The sequence below is a fragment of the Oryzias melastigma genome, linkage group LG20, assembly GCF_002922805.2.
Source record: "Oryzias melastigma strain HK-1 linkage group LG20, ASM292280v2, whole genome shotgun sequence".
NCBI lineage: Eukaryota > Metazoa > Chordata > Actinopteri > Beloniformes > Adrianichthyidae > Oryzias > Oryzias melastigma.
Window position 1 is genome coordinate 12,372,276 of NC_050531.1, and position 18,556 is coordinate 12,390,831.

The 18,556-nt window shown below is 37.2% G+C and overlaps 1 protein-coding gene across 2 annotated transcripts in view; it reads right to left on the reverse strand.

Moving 5' to 3' along the window:
* The window catches only part of cntnap2a (contactin associated protein 2a), a 332,490-nt gene that overhangs the window by 43,205 nt on the left and 270,729 nt on the right, over positions 1 to 18,556 (reverse strand). For both annotated transcript variants that reach the window (XM_024280015.2, XM_024280016.2), the window contains exons 16-17: positions 13,506 to 13,662; positions 9,218 to 9,345 (exon numbers count right to left, since the gene is read on the reverse strand). In XM_024280015.2, the coding sequence (XP_024135783.1) occupies positions 9,218 to 9,345; positions 13,506 to 13,662 (285 nt within the window). The remainder of the gene's footprint in view (positions 1 to 9,217; positions 9,346 to 13,505; positions 13,663 to 18,556) is intronic.

Sequence of the window (18,556 nt, forward strand, 5' to 3'; positions counted from 1 at the left end):
TATAAAAAAAATAGAAGAATTCCTTCACAAATATACAGAAATATCTACATGACATGAACTACAGTCATGCTAACATATAATTTAAACAAAAAAACAAGAGTTTGAAGCATGAAAGCAGAGAGGAGGTTAACAAAGAAATAAGAAGCAGACTTGGAAAAAAAAAATATGGCTTGAAGGCAAGTCTGTGTAGTAGGAACCAAAGGAGAATAAAGGACTGAAGAGCTGACAGAGACCCACATTTGGAGAGAAAACAGACTTGTGGAATAAGAATGGAAGCCAAATCATAATCCTCCGTTTGCCCTTTTGCCAGACTGACAGATGTAACTGTTTGGCAAGATTTTGTAGCAAATTTATCATTCCCATAAGGAAATATTTATCGGACAAATCTTTTAAACTCTTAAAAAAAAACAATTAACAGCTCATTAATCATTATTGCTGGTTTGTGTGGAAGTGCTGTGTTTGTATGGCACAAAAACAAGAGAAAGTCATGAAACAATTCATCAACGGGTTTGGGTCTTTCTTGCAAACAGTATTGTAGAAGCTAATAAAAAAAAAAGACAAATTTAACTATTTTATGAAAAATATATTCTATATTAGGACTTCGCCCAAATAACTCCTTCCCAAGCCAAAACTAATGTGAGTAATGCTGCGTTCACACTGAATGTGATAAATATGGGACACTGCATTCCCGTGTCCAAAAATGTGTTCATAAACTTGACACTCAAGACACGTGTGGGAGGAGCTTCAGTGCTACATGGAGCGGTGTCTGAAAGATACGGATAATGTTTCCAGATTGGATTTGTTAACTTATCGGACTTTATTTATAATTTTTTCGTTTTTTTCAGAAAAATCAAATCATGCTGCAGGACCTCTTATTACTGGATGCCCCTGATTGCAAATTGCCTTTGGTGTGAATAGAGCTTCATGGCCATAGTTCAGCTCACGATTATCTTCTTCAGCATATCAGGATATCAGGATTTTTTTTCGACTGCTTCTGAGTCAGCTGATGCTATTTCTCCATGCAGGGGAATGGAGAGATTAATAATTCGGATGCAGACTTTTCCTCCAAGTTGATTTTTTGTGATGAACTGGAAGAATCACATGACTGAAAAAAAATCTGTGAAAACGTGAAACACAAATAAGCGGGGGAACTCTGTATAAGTCGCACTAAGTATACCTAATTTAAAAAAAACAAGAAAAAACAAGGTGTCCTATAATCCAGAGTGTTTAATATATCGATTATTTCTGGTTCAGTTTAATGATGTTGAAGCTAATTTATTTCGGTTGGGTGTTACTCTGAATACGCTATTGCAGCTAACATGTAGTGGTAGTTTTTTGTGTTACTTACTATGTTGGGAGTTAGCATAGTCATAGTAATGTTTTTTTTAAAGGCACAAGTCCGTTTTTTAAGTGTTATAAACAAGGTTGAGGGCCACAGGTATGATGAATACGCTAACCCGGCTAATGGATCTTATGTGGCTAACATGTAGCATGTTAAAAACAAGTTGTAGAGTTACTGTGAAGGCAGTTAAGTCTAAGCTTTATAGTTTGGTGCGTCTTATACGAATGACATAAGTTCAAAAATAGACCAGGCATGTGAAGCTGTGCCTCACCAGTAAAAATATGGCTTAAAAATACATAAATTAAATAAGATTAATCTTTTTTTTCATTATTAAAAATACAAATCAAATATTGTTTAATAATCTAGGCATCTGTTCTATAATTACCTTTTTCTGGGTGGATTTTCAACGTTTTTTGGTAAAAAAATAGCAAATTTACGAGTTTCTTGATTAAATCTGAGTGATGATGTCAGTGCCTCACCGCCATGAACCTCATCACACGTCTTTGACTTATAATCTGGTGCCCCCATTAGTGTGGAAAATACAGTAACCATGAATTCAAAAATTGAAGATGCCATAATAAAATTTCAGAAAGTTTAAGGTGCAAGGAAAATAGCCAAGAACAGTTCAAAATAAACAATCTTTGGTGAACACGACTTCCAAACAATTTAGGTTCACCAATAATCCTTCTTTGGCTCCACATTGTCCTGCAGTCGCATTGTTCAGTCCTTTAACAGCTTTGTTGAACCAGATTCCTGAATCTTCAGTGTCATTTAACCGAACAGCTGCTGACCCCTGCACTGGCACAAAGGGACATGATAAAAAAAGAAGCCCGCTGAACTGTGGAGGCTGACATGATGTGAGATAGAGTTCGAGGTGAAGTCTGGGTCTGAAAGCCAACTGGATGATTCATCTGTCTGCGCTTGACCAGATGGGTCACATGCCAGCACCAACAGATGGTAAGGATGACTGACTGCACCGCCGCAGGTCATTAACTCGGACATTTCCAGGCACACAAACAAAGACGGGTACTATACAGTGCACAAAATCACATTACAAGTACAAACAATGTACATGGCTGTAAACCAGAGGAGGCAAAACACATGGAAACAAGACGTCATCTGGTCTCAAACTTTGAGTTTGTTCCAGAAAACAAACAAATCACAACTAATTAAAGTTTTTCACACATCATATGCTTTCCTGCTTGTCTCTGCGACATCATACATGAATGACTAAAATGACCTAATTTTCACTAAGTGTCCCTGAAGGCACCGCTCAGATAGGACTGTTCAAAACACTTGAGCCTATCTGGAGTTCTGCGGCGAGTTAAACGCGGCCACATCAAGAACACATTTGTTCCTCACGCGTTTCCACCGAGACCCATATTTCATCTCACCGGTGCAGCGCAGCCATCTGTGGCCTGTCACTTCCTGGTCTAGGTGTACCATACGCAGGAAAAATGCAGCATTGGAATATTCAAGTAATTAGTTTGTGAATGTCATTTGAGACCCACAAAGTCTTTATCAATCTCACAGAGTAATTAAGTTGCTTGTCAAACATTATAAAACTAAACCATTAGAGCTGTGCAAATGAAGAAATGATATGAATGAAACAGAAACAAGAACCCTGTAATTATTTTTTTCTAATTATTTCAAACTAGTTAGTAGATGGAGGAGTATATCTGTGACTTTTTCTTGAATATATATAGTTTCTCTGTAATCAGATTTATGTGTGAGATTGAATGCTTCAACAAAATTATACATTGTTAGATCACTGCCATTTAATCAGGCTTAACTGTGGAGGTCTTCTTAAAGAGTGACAAGTTTCTTTGAAAATTCTCCATACATTTAGTGCCAACAAACTAAAATAAGAGACCAAAAAAGAACGGCGGCGTTATGATGAACATCAGATAATGAGGCTTTAATCGTCCAGGGAAATCAATACATTTAGCCTGAGGGCATTTCGGAGTTATTTTTTTTTTCCTAAGTGGCAAATAATACCTGGAACCCGTTCTGCTAAGATTAATGCGTGCTCATGGGACATGCAGGGCAGGTATTGACTGCAATTATAGGATTTACATTAGGTCCTCTGGCATCGTTGACAGAGGAGCATCATAGATCTATCCCAGAATTCCTTGTCTTAGAGACAGCTGTGATAAAGTCAACTTGGAGAGGTCAACAAAGTTTGTCACTTGCTTAACGACATGATAAACAAGGATTATAGACTCAAATGAGTTGTGACAGTGAACAATATATTTCCAAGCAAGTGATGATGTTAAATTAGTGAGGCCATTATATTTTTGTTTATTATAGTTCTCCACTGAGATTAGTGTTGCGTTCACACCAGGCTTGGAAATGTGCGTTCAAGTGACCACTTCCAATGAAAAGTCTATGTAAACACGTGTAAATGCGAGTTTAGTTCAAAACTCTTGCAATAACGTGTTGCTACACAATTTTCAGGCTCTACTTACAAAATGCACGGCCATTGAACGTATGGTAAAAGTTAAATCAGTTGGACTGAGACCAATCGTGTACTCATGCTTATGATTCTTCAATGCACATCACATGCCCGATAAGAGAGTTGTAGAAAAGCTAAAAATTGAAGCTGGAACTTCAGACTTTTATGTGGTTACTTGAAAAAAAGAAAATTATAAAGAATTGATTTTGTATTTATAACATACTTTAATGATTTCAGTTGTGGATTCTGTGTTTCCAATGTCACCACACAAAGAAAATTATTAGCAAGTTTGATTTATGAATTATGGAAACAAGTATTTATACCCTTAGTGCCCAGAATATTTTTCTTAAAATAAGAATTTTTGATAAGAACAGTTTTCCTACCCTATTGGCAGATTGCATTTATTTTTATTTTTTTTTTAAGATTTTCTAAGTTTTTTTTTAAGAAAGTTTTTCAAGTTTTGAAAATTTTAGACTTTTTTCTACAGGGTGTGTTTTTAAAGTGTAAATCTCACCATTTTGGCTTACTCTGGTCCTTCATAAGAACAGAAATGTCATCCTGTGTGTCAGTGACAAGATAATAACAGAGTATGTATTTGCTGCTTCTCTTTTTTTACTTTAATTTCAATCAATTATAACCGGCCAAACCCTGTTAACATCAATAAATGGAAATAATTTGTCTTCTTCTGCCTGTGACTGAACAGCTGTCATTAAAGTAGCCATGAAAGTAGATTGTTATTGTCCAACACACAAAACTCACTGTACTAGAAGCTGCATTTTTCTGTACACAAAATTACACAAACGGAGGTGTGCAAATGTATCTTTTTGAAAACTTCAGTACAAGACATCAGTCATTAAAAAAAAAGACATTATATGGCAGTCAGTCGTCATTGTTCTTAATGAGAGGAGCTCCATGCACCGTAGGAAAAGCATCAATCATACATGGAGTATCTACTCACGTGTAAAAATTTTAATATACATTTAATATGCCTTAATGGACCAATGTATAATGCATGCTCCATGTTCCAGTGCCTTAGTCAGTACTATGGGAAACATAGCTCAAAGTTGTCTTCATTTTAAACTTTTTTCATTTGGTCACGATGAGGGTTAGCTGTCTCACATGCTCCTGTAGGGATAACAGAGCAAGACAAAAGAAAGATGGCTCCATTTAAGTAATTGTGTCTGCCACCCTGCTTCCTGATTGGCCCACCCCCAAACACACAAACAGATGTGAGGTTGTGGGTCATTAAATCCCGTTTTGTTTATATGTGATGAATCTTTGTTACGGAGGGACATTAGCCAGAGTGGCACCAGGTTGTTGATGAAGGGGACCATAATCAGTGTGACACCAGAGAGGAGGAAGGGCAGGTGTTCTGTCATGTTCAGCATCCTTGACAGAACCAGGTCACTTCCTGCTGAATGAATGGAAGGATGGAATGATGGAGACAGAAATGAATGAAAAATTCAAGCGAAGAAGCTTATCTGCAGCGCTGTACGCTTGAATTCTTTGTAGTTTGAAATCCAGCATTGTCTCTCTCTGGAGGCACAGCTCCTTCTATTATTCCCTTTTGTCTGAAAAATGAACAGTGGATGGAGTACTTTATGAAGAATTATTATTGTAATGAACTCATTGCCTTGTGATAAAGACCCCTGTTTGTACTTCCACCACGTATGATAGTAGAATCCACAAAAATCCTTTCAGCTTCATTGCTAACACTAACATTGTACATTTTCTACGTACTAACAAACTAATAAATTAGATAACTTGGAAAAAAAAAAGTAAATTTAATTGAGAAAAATCATACTATTCATTTTTATAATGTCTGGAAGCAAAGCCTGGATTGTGTTATTATCAGAAACACTGGCTTTTGTCCAAAAACAAAGCTGGAACGTAATGATGTTTAACTTTAGCCTTTATTTTGAGTTCAGGTAAAAAAACAAAAAAGAAAATTAAGCCAAAAAAATAATTTCATTTCTGGCAGCACTTTTAGTGCCTAAAACCAAACACACAAAACCGTGTGGTTCAGCAGGCGGCAGTAAATGTGAAACAAAGCAGACATCTCAAACAGACACAATGTGTTTTTCTGTGAGGGAGGACAATGGCCTTCCTTGACAAGCTGACAGTCACAGTGTTATTGTCAAGTTGACACAAATGATCTTCGTAAACAGTCACTGGAGATCGGGATGAACTTTTTTTAATGGGGGTAATCCTTTCAGACTTTTACATTTATGGGAATAAGCTCAGAAATATCCCTTTTAAAAATGTTTCCAGGTCAAAATAAACCCTTTTGATGCCCAAGATTTATGCAAAACAGTCAAAAAATCACAAGTTACATGGAAGCGATCTGTGTCACAGTTTCATATGACACCAAGCTGCTCTGAAAGACTTGTGCCAGTACTGATTAAAGGAACAGAAGAAGAACTGCCTCCGAGTCAGGGCACGTTTAGGTTTTCTACTGTATTTGAAAATGTTTCCCTCAGAAACAAGAGAAAGAGGGACTTGGTTGAACAGATACAACAACTAAGACATGTGGGTTTAAAGACAAAAATTGATTTAAATCATGGCACACACAATTATTGAAGTAATAAATCCCTCTTGTGGTTTCTATTTGTGGAGGTTTCTTTACAGCAATAAAACTTTCCACTTTTTTTCTCTTTCTTATGAACTATGACCTTTGAGCCAAACTATATGTTTCTGCATGTGTGTAAGAGTGCATGGTTGAAGAGCATCGATTTGACACCATCCCATTTTTATATTTTGTTTCCTCCCACACATCCTCAGAAAAAACACTGTAAGTAGAATGCAACAGTGCAGTTTGAGTCCATCAAGGCTGTGTAAAGGTGGACAAAGACGCAATCTAATGACTGTGTGGTTTTTACAGGTTAGTTCTGTCACTGCTCTGGACACTCTGACTTATCAAGTCAATTAAAAGTGGATGCATTGGAATTGAGCGAAACAGGGAGCTTGTGGCCTACCGATTGTAGTTTGTACATAACTACAAGCTTTTTCCAACAGCCTTCTTTCATCTGTACCTGATGCACACAAATTTGAATAAATAAACACTCAGAAATTCAATTTTAAGCTTAATTTCTTTTCTGCCATCATGAGAAAAATGCTCTAATTTTCATCTGATTGGGTTCCATAAGCAAACTTGAGTAAAAAAAGTCAATTCAAGTAGTAAGTTGTAATATTTTTTATTCTAACAAAGTAATTTTTTTACTTTTACAAGCCGCTCCGCTTTTCTCCAGTGGAAGTCTGAATCCGTCTGTAGGAGTGACAGTTCAGAGTGGTTTGATTTTATGAATAATGTGATTTTTTTTTCTTTTTTTAGCACTGAGAAAAAGATTGAGGGCACGAGGTCACAGGGCAGAGGACTCTACTTCTTCTTATATGTTGTTCTGCATCATTTCACTGAATCTGAAACGAAAGGATGTATCTTTTGGAGTATTTCATGAGTCACAGTCAGAGTCTTTTACAGAAGCGCCGACTGGCTTCTTCCAGGAAAATGAAATATGTTCTCTGTTATTTTATTCCCCTTTTCCCTGAATATTAGGAGATGGAAAAATTACCAGCATAAAAAAAGATGAGATGATAAAATGTGAAGAACAGCATATTTTAATTCAGCTACAATAGTTTCTGCTAGAATATCATTAGGCCCTTTCCTCACATTGAACAAAAGAACTGTCTTTTGTTCAGGATGATGTAAAACGGGGAGTTTTAATGGGAGTTCTATTCAAGATGCTGAAGATGCTCTCTCTTCATTCAGTGTTTCATGAGCCTTTCACAAAGGTTATGACATTATGCCTCAACAACCAGCTGAGAATCCATTTGAAAGTAAAGCCACTCCTCTCTGTAGATGACTTGTAGAAGGTCATTAGCACTCTTATTCCAACCCAATTAGGCCACTGTTACTGAAGTCCGCACAACTCATTCAAAGGTCGATTTTATGTTGGCAGCTAATCCATAAATGCTCCTGCTAGTTTTCCTCTTCCTGTGCAAGACTAAAGTTTGCTCCGGGATCTACTTGCCCCTTATAAGTCTGGCATGATTTAGATCTGCTTTTAATGTGAAAACCTTTTCCTTTTTTCCAAAATTTGAGCAAAACTACGCTGTTTCAAAATGCCCTACATAAAGGGATTTTTGCATCAGGTCCAATGTGTTCAGAAACTTGAAACATGTGGGAGGAGCTACCACCAAGTCTTCAGCCTCACCCCTATTTGGAATCATTTACTGTATATCTCATTGACAAAACGGATGATGTTGAGAGATCAGGTTTTGAAGAGCTCCATAAAGCAATCATGTCTCCATGTCACGGTTCATGCGGTCCTAGAAAGTTACATGGGGTGAGAAAATTAAAATTTGACGGCGACCGGACGATTTTTCTCTAAAAGTTGACATCTTTTAGTAGCCGTCCAGGTACTTTTTGAGGTCGCATGGTGGCAATCCAGTGACAGGTGGGGATGATGCCATCAAGAAATCAGGTGACAGTTGGGAGGCCACAGGGCAGTGGCAGCCAGATCTCCAGCCAGAAGCAGCTCTGAGTGGATCATATGGATGGCGGCCATCCATATCAAGTGCCATCGGCCACCAGACACTGGTAGCCTGGGGGCAATATATGAAAGGCTGGACATTGTGCATGCCTGCATTCGTGACTACAATTCATCCATGCATTTTCTAAACCCGTTTTGTCCCTTTCAGGATCACAGACTAGATCAGTGGCCTTGTGGTAGAGTGTCTGCCCTGAGACTGAAAGGTCGTGAATTCATACCAAAGACTCTGATCACATCTGTGCATTTACTTAACATTGAAACTTAACATTTAAGCTGCATTTACATCGAATGCTGCTTCAGGTAGATCACCTTTATCCAACAAAATACATGTAGCAGTGGTTACAAATTATTGTAACACAAATAGTCATATAAAAAATAAATAACAACAGTTTAAATTAAACTATTCCTTGTAAACTCATTTTACTACAGGTCCTTTCAATTAAGTTCATTTGGAAATTGTTTTTCTGCAGCAATCGGCGGTTTGGCACCTGTGAAAGGCAGGGAAAATGTGTTCCGGCGTTCTCCTAGAGCCCGCAGGGACTTTGTGAAAACACTTCTGCTCCGCCTGACCATCGTTTACATTGAGAAATTATCACAGCGGAGGTGCTGAGTCACAAAACATTTCCAGTTTCTGCATTAACATGGCAATCATTGTTCTCTCAAAACGACCGCCAACTCATAGTCTGTGGATAAATTAAACAATCATGTTGAAGTGCACAACTAGAACAAAAATACGAGCACTTTTCTTCCAACTACCACTTTCACAACGATGTGCCTCCTTTTTTCTGACATGTATTTTTTGTTGTCTTGTGTTGAAACTGCACTTCTCTCCACGACAGGGCACACATGCATCAGTGACACGTTACTTACTGTCTCCATGGCAACGTAGTGGCCCGACGGTGAGCTTGGCCTCAGACCCCGGTCTGTTTGTGTCACCCACAGCAACTTGGCTGACAGGCAAGTGCTCTTTGTATAGCAAGAGACCAGAGTCTTCTCTCCTGCAGGATGAGGTGTGAGAGAAAAGAAGAAGAAAGTTCACATCAGCCTTTCACCTCGAATGTCTCCTTTATATATTTTTTTTTTTTTTACAGTTCCCTCCGTTATTTTAAAGTCCATAAGATTAAAGCTGAAATAAATGATATAAAACAACACAATAAAATCTACAGTTATTGTTCCAATTCTGATTTCCACTGTGGGGATATTACTCTGATGAAGGATTTTGGTTGTGAAACTTGAGATTACTTTTTTATTTTTATTTTTTTGCTTGCAGGCAGGATGAATGAAATATGGGAACAGTTGGGCAACACCAGCATTTCGCCAAAACACGTATTACATCAGACTACCTTAACTTTTCTGTTCATGTTTAAGTCTTACTCAAGTCTAGATACTATACAGTATCTGTTTCTGTTGATGTTGTGTCTATGAACTCATCCATCCATCCATTTTTTTACAGGTTGCTAGTCTGTTGAGGGCCATACAATCATACGCACTCATAAATTCCCCTTTGGGACACTTAAGAGTAAGTATTCAACCTATGAAGCATGTTTTTGGATTGTGGGAGGAAGCCGGAGAGCCCGGAGAAAACCCACGCATGCACGGGGAGAAAGATCCCCCAAACCAGGCGCTCCTCGCTGTGTGTGAGAGCGCTAACCACTGCGCCACCGTACAGCCTTTAGCTGTAAAATCGAACTGGAAATGTTTGTGTGCCAGTCTGCATGACTAAGCCGTGACTGAAAGCATGTTTTTTTTTTCTTTTTTTCTTAAGTGCAACACTTTCAAAGTGTGCCGGAAGGCATACGTGTGTGTTTATCTGCTGGAGAACATGAATACCTTGGAGTGCAAAAAAAGGTCATCCATTAAACTTTTGCTCCCTTTGTCCACTGGCCTACAAATGCCATGTTTTCCTATTTTTTTTTCTTTTTTAAAAAATACTCTTTAGAAGCAACACTAATAAAACATGTGGTCCCCATTACCTGAAAGGAAGTTTAATATACAAATGAAGCAGATGCTGTTATTATGACCCAAACATTATGTAATTGTGCACAAACATCTTTTTCTTTTTTTTTTTTACTCAAAAACGTTTCAAAAATTCAAATTTTGCCAATTAACATTTACGTTATAGTGATAACAGTCATGACTAATATATAATAGCCATTATTGCAGCAATTTAAAGTTAAAACTGAATAAAAATACTTTATTCAGAAGAACTGAAACCTGCAATTACCAACACTTTGATAATTAAATGAAGTATATTGTCACATGAGTGCTTAAATTGAGCCATTTTTTAAATAACACCTTCTGAAGCCTTAAATAAAATTCAACAATACTGCACTCAAAACTGTACACAAAACTCCATTAGTGCTAAGTGGCTTTCAATACCATTTTCAAATTAAACTTTGATATTTTATTTATGAGCGCATTTGCATAATGCATGTGGGAGAATGTGTGAGCATCCTCCTCTGGTGTATGTGTGTGAGCCCTGAAATCATGGGCGATGACTGGAAACTGTTATTGCGATAATATTTCACTATAGATGCTCTGACAAACAACGAGACACAAAAATAAAAACCACAAACAATATTAGCGAGGAGAATGGGAAAGTGAAATAACTATTAATATAATTGCTTTAAGAGATGAGGAGGGAGACAAGAGAGCAAATAAAAATCACCTCTTCTTGTTTACACACAGTAATCACTCACAAACCTGCAGCATTCCCACACACAAATACAACTGGTATTAATGAGAGTATCAATCAGCTGACTAAAAGGGCTTTGAAACACAGACTGCTGGTTTTAGAGTCAAACGCTGCCATTAAGTAAACATGTAATTGATGGGGAGCGTTCATCCTTTAGTCACTTCAATATTTGAAGTTAGACATCCCATCAGGCCTTGCAATTAGGACACTTTAGGTCTTTGTAAAAATGCTTCTTGAAAATGCAGAGTAAATCTGTGGACGAGTTAACCCGATGACTCTCCATCCTCATTAAACAAGAGGCAGCAAGCCTTTTTACTGATAGTTGATGGATTCCAGCAGTTTATTGTGGTACGTGAAACAAAGAAAGTTTCTTTAGTTGTGATCTAAAATTTTAAAGTGAGATTCAGGAAATGTGTTTCCTGAGGCGTTTGCAGAACAGCAGTCTTATCTCTGCCCTGCACCTGACTGAAACTAAACATCCATTAGATTTAGCTGCATTTTTACATCATTAACATGAGGTTATTAAAAGAAAAAAAAGAAGAAAAATTTCCCTTCAAGATACATCATGATGCAACGGTTGTCTCACCAAAAATAAATAAAGAAAGAATTAAATGGCAGTAAGCAGTGCAGGATGGAAACGTTGCCTCACACAAAGCTCTAAATTCTTCTTTTTCTTTTTTTCTTTTTATTTTATTACTTATATATATATATATAAAAAAACTGAATTCTAATTGAGGCATTTCTGTACAAGGTTTAAATAGACACCTGCCTATTTCCCTATCATCTGGCCTTGTCATAATATATCCTTAATAGTTTTATTATTGTTATTTAGGGTATAATAACACATGCAAATGATAAAAATAATACAATTAAAGATTAGGATATCGAAAACCTGGTCCAGTAAGGAGTAGTACAGTACGGTCCAATTAATTCTACGAGCGTTTCCATTCAGTTAAGCCCCGCTTCCACTAAGCAGTTTGTGCATGCGTGGCGTAGACCGCTAGCGTGTCGTTGTAGTTCGAAGACTAGAAAAGCAACAACAATGGAGGTCATCCAGCAGCTCATCTTTTTCTTGCTTAACTTTTTGTACATCGTATATAACAGGAATTTAATGTGGTTAGAAAAAGATTGCAGGCGGCTAAGAAAAAAAACAGAAAAGAGGAAAACAAAAACGCTAGCTTAGCGCTATAGTAGTGCTTTCTAATGTCGTCATCACTTCCTACCAATCAACGGGTGGCTACAGTGGCTCCGTCCCAACTGTCCCGTTCCACTTTTCTATGGACCTACAATGGACGGGGGCCCTCAAAAGGTACGGTTCAGTACTGATTAATGGGTTCGTTTTATACTGGAGACGCTCAAAATACTGGACTGGATCAAACTGTACCACTTAGTGGAAATAAACCTTAAGAAAGCTATTTTTTCCAGGTCATGCATTTAGACTGGATTTTAGATATTTTGTCTTTTTACTTTTGCCGTCTAATCCTAAAACACAATGAGATAATTACACAATATATGTATTCCTGAACATATCTGTGAAATAATTTACTAAAATACATGCATTATTTATTTATTATGAGCTGAGAAGGAAACAAAGTCATTTGGATGCATTTCTTGTGTCTACAGGGAAAATGATTTAATTTCTTCCCAATTTGCTTCTTTTAGGCCACAGCTGTCGTAATTCTTTACTTTTACTCGAAAGTAACAGACTGTTTTTTTTTTTTCTCCACTCCTTTGCAGCCAAAAATAATAAAAGCCTTATCCAGAAGTCAGCAAACAAAGTTCTGGCTTTCAACTTTGATTACAAAGTTACAAGTGTGGAGTCTGTGGTACACTACTTTTAAGGTCATTTTCATCCTTAAGGAATCTCCCTCAGCAAAAACCAATCCCCCAAACATAAAAAGGTGAACACATACAACATAAAACCAATGCAAAACCAGAAAATAATCTAGGAATACCAAAAAAAAAAAAAAAAAATCACTTGCATAGACAAGACTGATGTAAGGCATGCAGACTTAATGAGCTGTGAACAGAAGCACGATTAGGAACGTGAAAAATGTAAGAGTAGGAGTGAACACACAGATAAGAAAGACACATTAAGTCAGAAAACTTTGGACAGATGACAGGAAAAAAATGTAAAAATCTGCATATCTAGAATAGCTAAGCGGAATGAAAACAGTTTTTTTTCATACTGTTTGTATCACAGCTGTGATCATATGTTGTAGCTGCAAACAAATTGTTGAACCCAGAAGAATGCAGAGAATGGCTTCTCATTATCCTCAGCAACCATATTGAATAATAACAGGCTGTGGTCATGGAGATGATGTTCTCCCCATTTCTGAAGAATGATATAATGAACAAGTAAATGTCAACAAAAAGATTACTACATGACCATTACTCTTTATTATGACAGTCATAGCAAAGTCAAAGATTGATCCCTTTTGCTTGATGTGTAAACTGGCTTACCATTGTCTGGAGTCAGCATCACAGTTGCAGTCGTATTTAGGGTCAGTGCAATTTCTGTCAATACCGCAGGCGCATTTCTTGATGCCAGGGCCTGAGCCTCCCCAGTATGAATGCTTCTCACTTCCTCGGCCCACCCACCACGTGAAGGGGGTCCCATCTGAGAGATAAGATAAACAAACAAACAAAAACACAGGCAAACATATGTTATTTTGCAGAGAAGAAACACTCCTCTCAGGAACTATGTCCCCGATGTGCTTCAGCCTTCCCATTTTTGACATCTCTATACAGACTCGAAACATGGAAACAGATGACAATAAAATTAAGCAAAACTGCTCAAATGCAACCAGATTACAGGTTATGTATTGTAAGTTTCTGTTGCACCAATGTGGACATACTGACAGCTACATGGTAAATGTCATTTAACCCATTGAAACTATCGATACTATATTTGATAGACACATTTCTGAGACTCCTTTCTCATTAACGTGATCAAAACTCCACTTAAAATGCTTTGTATGTAACTTAGCCCATGTTTTCTCCCCTGTAGTTCATCATCTTTCCACTAGGGGCAGTAGAGGGTCTTTTTTTTCTTGTAATTTCAAAATGGCTGCTTCCCTGTAATCTCAAAAACACTTTTGGTAGAAAGATTTTTGCTCATCTTCAAAACTTTTTGGTGAGAATAACTCCTCTATTATTGTTCATTAAAAAAAGGACTACTTGCTGTATTGAAAGAATGTGAGATTTGTTGATAATTCATTCTGTATAATACAGTAAAACCATGAAAAAAACCTGCACATCAAATTTAAGACACTGGGTAAATAAGGTGATTATCTAGTGTCAATGTTTCTGTATCTTCAACTAACATTGTTGAAGGCAAAAACATAAAAATAATCCAACAAATCATAATTAAAACTATCTATATCTAATTTAAAAACTAATATTGCAAAAACCTTTTGGGGATTTCATTAAAGCCTTTAAAAAGCCATTTTTTAATTGAATTTTCTGTAAATACTATGATGTTTTGGGCTTTACAGGGATAACTGCTTAACCATCTCACACATGCATGTCCTTTTATTCTTCATTTTCAGATTTAAAGCTGCATTTTCCTCCATCATCTCATTTGAATTGTGCGTATACATAAATGTGAGTGAATGTGCTGATAGACAAACAGCTGTTGATGCACATCGATTTTCATGTGAGGGCTCTTGCATGTTTTAATGAACGGATGAGAGGTGAAGGCTCACAGCTTTTCAATAAGATTGATAATATTGTTTTCTTTACTGGGATAATGTATTCCAGCGTGGAGAGTAACTAGAAACAGAGATACGTTTAAATATATTGGTGGCTGGCAATAAGTGACACAGAGAACGAAGGAAACAATATTGAGTTGTCTTCCTGGAAAATAAGCTGCGTTGTCAATATCACTTTGTCAAATTCTATCAGAACAATGACCTCTCTTGGGCCCCATTTTTCCTTTTTTTCCCCCTCTCAGAGTAGAGGATTGAAGCCGGGTCTTGATGCAGCACAATTGTATTGATGGGTCTCATATGATGTAATATGAGACTGTTTGTGGCTAAACTTCAGGAGGAAACTGCAAATGTTTTTGTGTGTTATATGAGTTTGTGTGGGCGTGTTGTGGCCCAAAGAATTTATAGCCCTGATGACAATGAGACTCATCGATCATCAAGCAGTGGGATTAATGGTGCTGCCTCCCGAGACTTAACTTCCTTTAGACAATTTTGAATGTGTATCAACGTCAAATGCAACACCTTTTACTTGCTATTTTGGTACGGCAAAGGCATGCTGCAAGGCAGTTACAAAGGTGGTTATTGAACAGCTAAGAAGGTATGCTGTTAAGTCTTTATGATAAATGAATTGTTGGGAAAATAGTGTCAGACGCAATATGCATCATATTAAAAGTTGTTCATACATTTGAGTTGAGTTTCTGTGTCTCGTCGCTGCTTTAAATTTGTTCACAGCTCAATTTAATTCCTAGTCTGTTTACCTCATGTAATTACTGACCCGTTTTGGTCCAGTTGCTCCGCTCCGAGAAAGGAGCTTATTCAGAAACTCAGAGCAAACCGCAACTCAGTCCAATTGAACCCAAACTGAGACCACCTTGAAAGATGGGTCCATTCTTGTTCTTGGTCCAGGGTTGTATTCAGACTGAAAATTATTATCAGCGGACACAAGTTCTGGTTCCCTAAGTAAACCAAATGTGTCCAGTCTGACTATACCCTAAAAATGCCATTCAAATTTAAAATTTAGTCCCTAAATATGCTAATATGTCCCCAATTATACCTCCTTAAAAAAATATATGGGTAAAAAAATATGCTGGGATTTCTGTGACCAACTGCTGAACTTTTTATCTTGTGTTTACATCTTCCAAACCTGGACCACCTAAGCATAAAATTTACTCTAGTAGAGTGTATAAGGAAAATTTCTGAACTGTAAATAAGAAAAAAAATAGATATTTGAGCAGCAAAACTGCCGTGTGAGTTCAGTTGGTTGTGTGCATTCATATTCTACAAGATCTATCAAGTTGTCATGACATGCTAAATGATGTCAATAAAGTTAAGTTGTATCCAAATACACATTTGAACCTCTGTGTAAACATTTCCCCACAGAAGAGAACAGAGAAGCTAAGGCTTATCGGTGTGAAGAAAGTCTTCCACATCATGCAGGTCAAAGTTTGTTTTCATGCCGCAAAGCACACGTAAACACGTACATTCATTTTTATAGATTCCTCCACCAGCGGCAACAAGTTATAAAAGAATGATGAGTACGGGTTATTGCGTGAGTCAGATTTCATGTGAATCTGAAAGCATTCATGAAGACAGCAGCACAAACCAGATCTTTATGTTTTACAACTAAACCTGGCGGTTATTTCATAAAAGGACACAGTGGAGGTATTTTAGTGCATTATCTATCCAAGGAAGCTAAATTTCAGGTAAAATTTTACTATTTAAATACGTTCTGATAAATTATTTTGCTTAGCAAAAAAAATTAAGTTAAATATTTAAAGACATACTTATTTTGTGGCATATTTTCGTGTCTTTTTTATCATGATGCAGGAAATATATAAATAAAATTAAAATAAAAAAATTGTTGTGAATCAGGAGGACATTAAAAAATTCTATTTGGAAAAAATTGTTGTTGTTTTGTAATATCTACAATCAGCAAGCCACAAGCTCTCTGCTTAGCCCCATTCTAGTTGTAGACGACTAGATCCATGTACGTCTTCAGTTTCTCGTCTGAGCTGCCATCTGCCTTAAACGTTTATGGCTGAATAGCGCCAAAATTGCTCCCCATTTTTGTTGTTAGCTTGCTAGCTTGGGGTTGTAAGGGGCTGTAAACAGACTGATGACAGGAAGTAGGGGTGGGCTTACTAGCCAAAGGTCCCGCCCACAACTCAGAGGGGGATTTTTAATGAACTGCTGCCACTCTGCAGAAACTATGCTGTGGAAAACAACACTTTAAAATTTTTTTCCTGCATTATGATAGTTAAAAAATAATGATTTGGAATGTTATAGACTTAACTAAATTAATTAAGCACAGAAACAGAGTGCTGGTGTGCCACAAATGGGAAAAAAACACTATTTTATTTTAGGTGTGCATCCAAAAGCTTAAAATCCCATCCCGAGATTTCCAAGATTCAAGTGGACAATTGTTTGATTACTTATAAGTGTTTAACTGTCTTTTTGGTTTATCATTTTTAATGCAGAATAAACAACACAATGCTATGGACTGTTAGTTAGTGTTTTTTTTTCATGGAAACAACAGCAGAGGAGGATATCATCAGCATTTAAACAATCTAAGCAATGAAAAGTATATTTAAATGTTTTGTTAAACATTAAATACCATTGATTTTTCACTCATATTAGAAACATTATTTTAACAAACCAGAATGAATTTCCTCACATTCAGCATTGGAAAACACTGGCTTCTTCCTTTGCTTCTCTAATCTGTGTGGAAAAAAGTCATGTTTGCGCCACAGAGTGCTTGTGGTGTTTTTATTTTGAAGTTCGAATAAATTCTGATTTCTGTGCTAACTTACTGGTACGCTTCAGCGGCAGATGAATGGCAAAGGAGAAAAAAAAATAGATTCTTTTGAGGTGCTTCTAGGTCACCGCATGGGGCTTCTTAGCCCTGCAGCAGTCCAGCCAGACGGCAGCACAACCCACTTCAATCACAAGTTTTCATGCATAATAATAAATGTCACCCAAAGTTGTATTTTTGGGGATTATTGACTATTAATGCTACAAGCTGAATGAATAGATTAGGGACAAATGTGAATCGGCATTCTATCTAGTAATAATTCAACACTAGTACTGCATCAGTCATAAGATTTTATTAAAACTTTACTTTTTTCTTTTTTCAAAATTCTGACTGGAAGTTCCTTGTCAGAAAAATACAAGCAGTGGCTGCAGATGATCTTAGTATCTTTAAACCAATTTAAGCTGAAACATGTGGTGCATGCGGTTACAAATTGAGAGAGAATTATAAAAAAAAAACTCAGTGCAGTGTAGTAGTTTTGATCATCTCCGTGTTGCTGGCAAAAGTGGAAACACCAAGAAGCCTCTGAGTGCTTCAGCCATGGTAACGAGGGATTCTGTTAAACTGCTCGGTTCACACATGGCCTCATTTGGAAATTACCCCTACTTTGTACCAGAGGGCTGGACACAGTAAACGTCTGCACACTGCCTGGTCCAAATGACTCAGACATTTGCGTTTTTCAGGGGGTTTTCTTTTGCCCATCCGCATAGATGGGTGTCGGAGGAGCAGTGTATGCTTGGAATGATGTAAAGCAAAAAGAGGCAAACACCAAAAACATTCACCCAAAGCAGGGATCTGCAACCTGCAGATCCACATATGGCTCTTTTATTTCTCCATAGTGGCTCCTTGAACAAACCTAAAATAAGTCATGGAGACTGCTAACCCAGCCATGTCGACCGTCTAAGTCAGTAGCTCTCTTCTAATGGCTGCCTAACCAAAACTACCTAAAGAAAACAAAAAAACAAAGCCTGCAAACTAAGACTACCAAGGTCAAA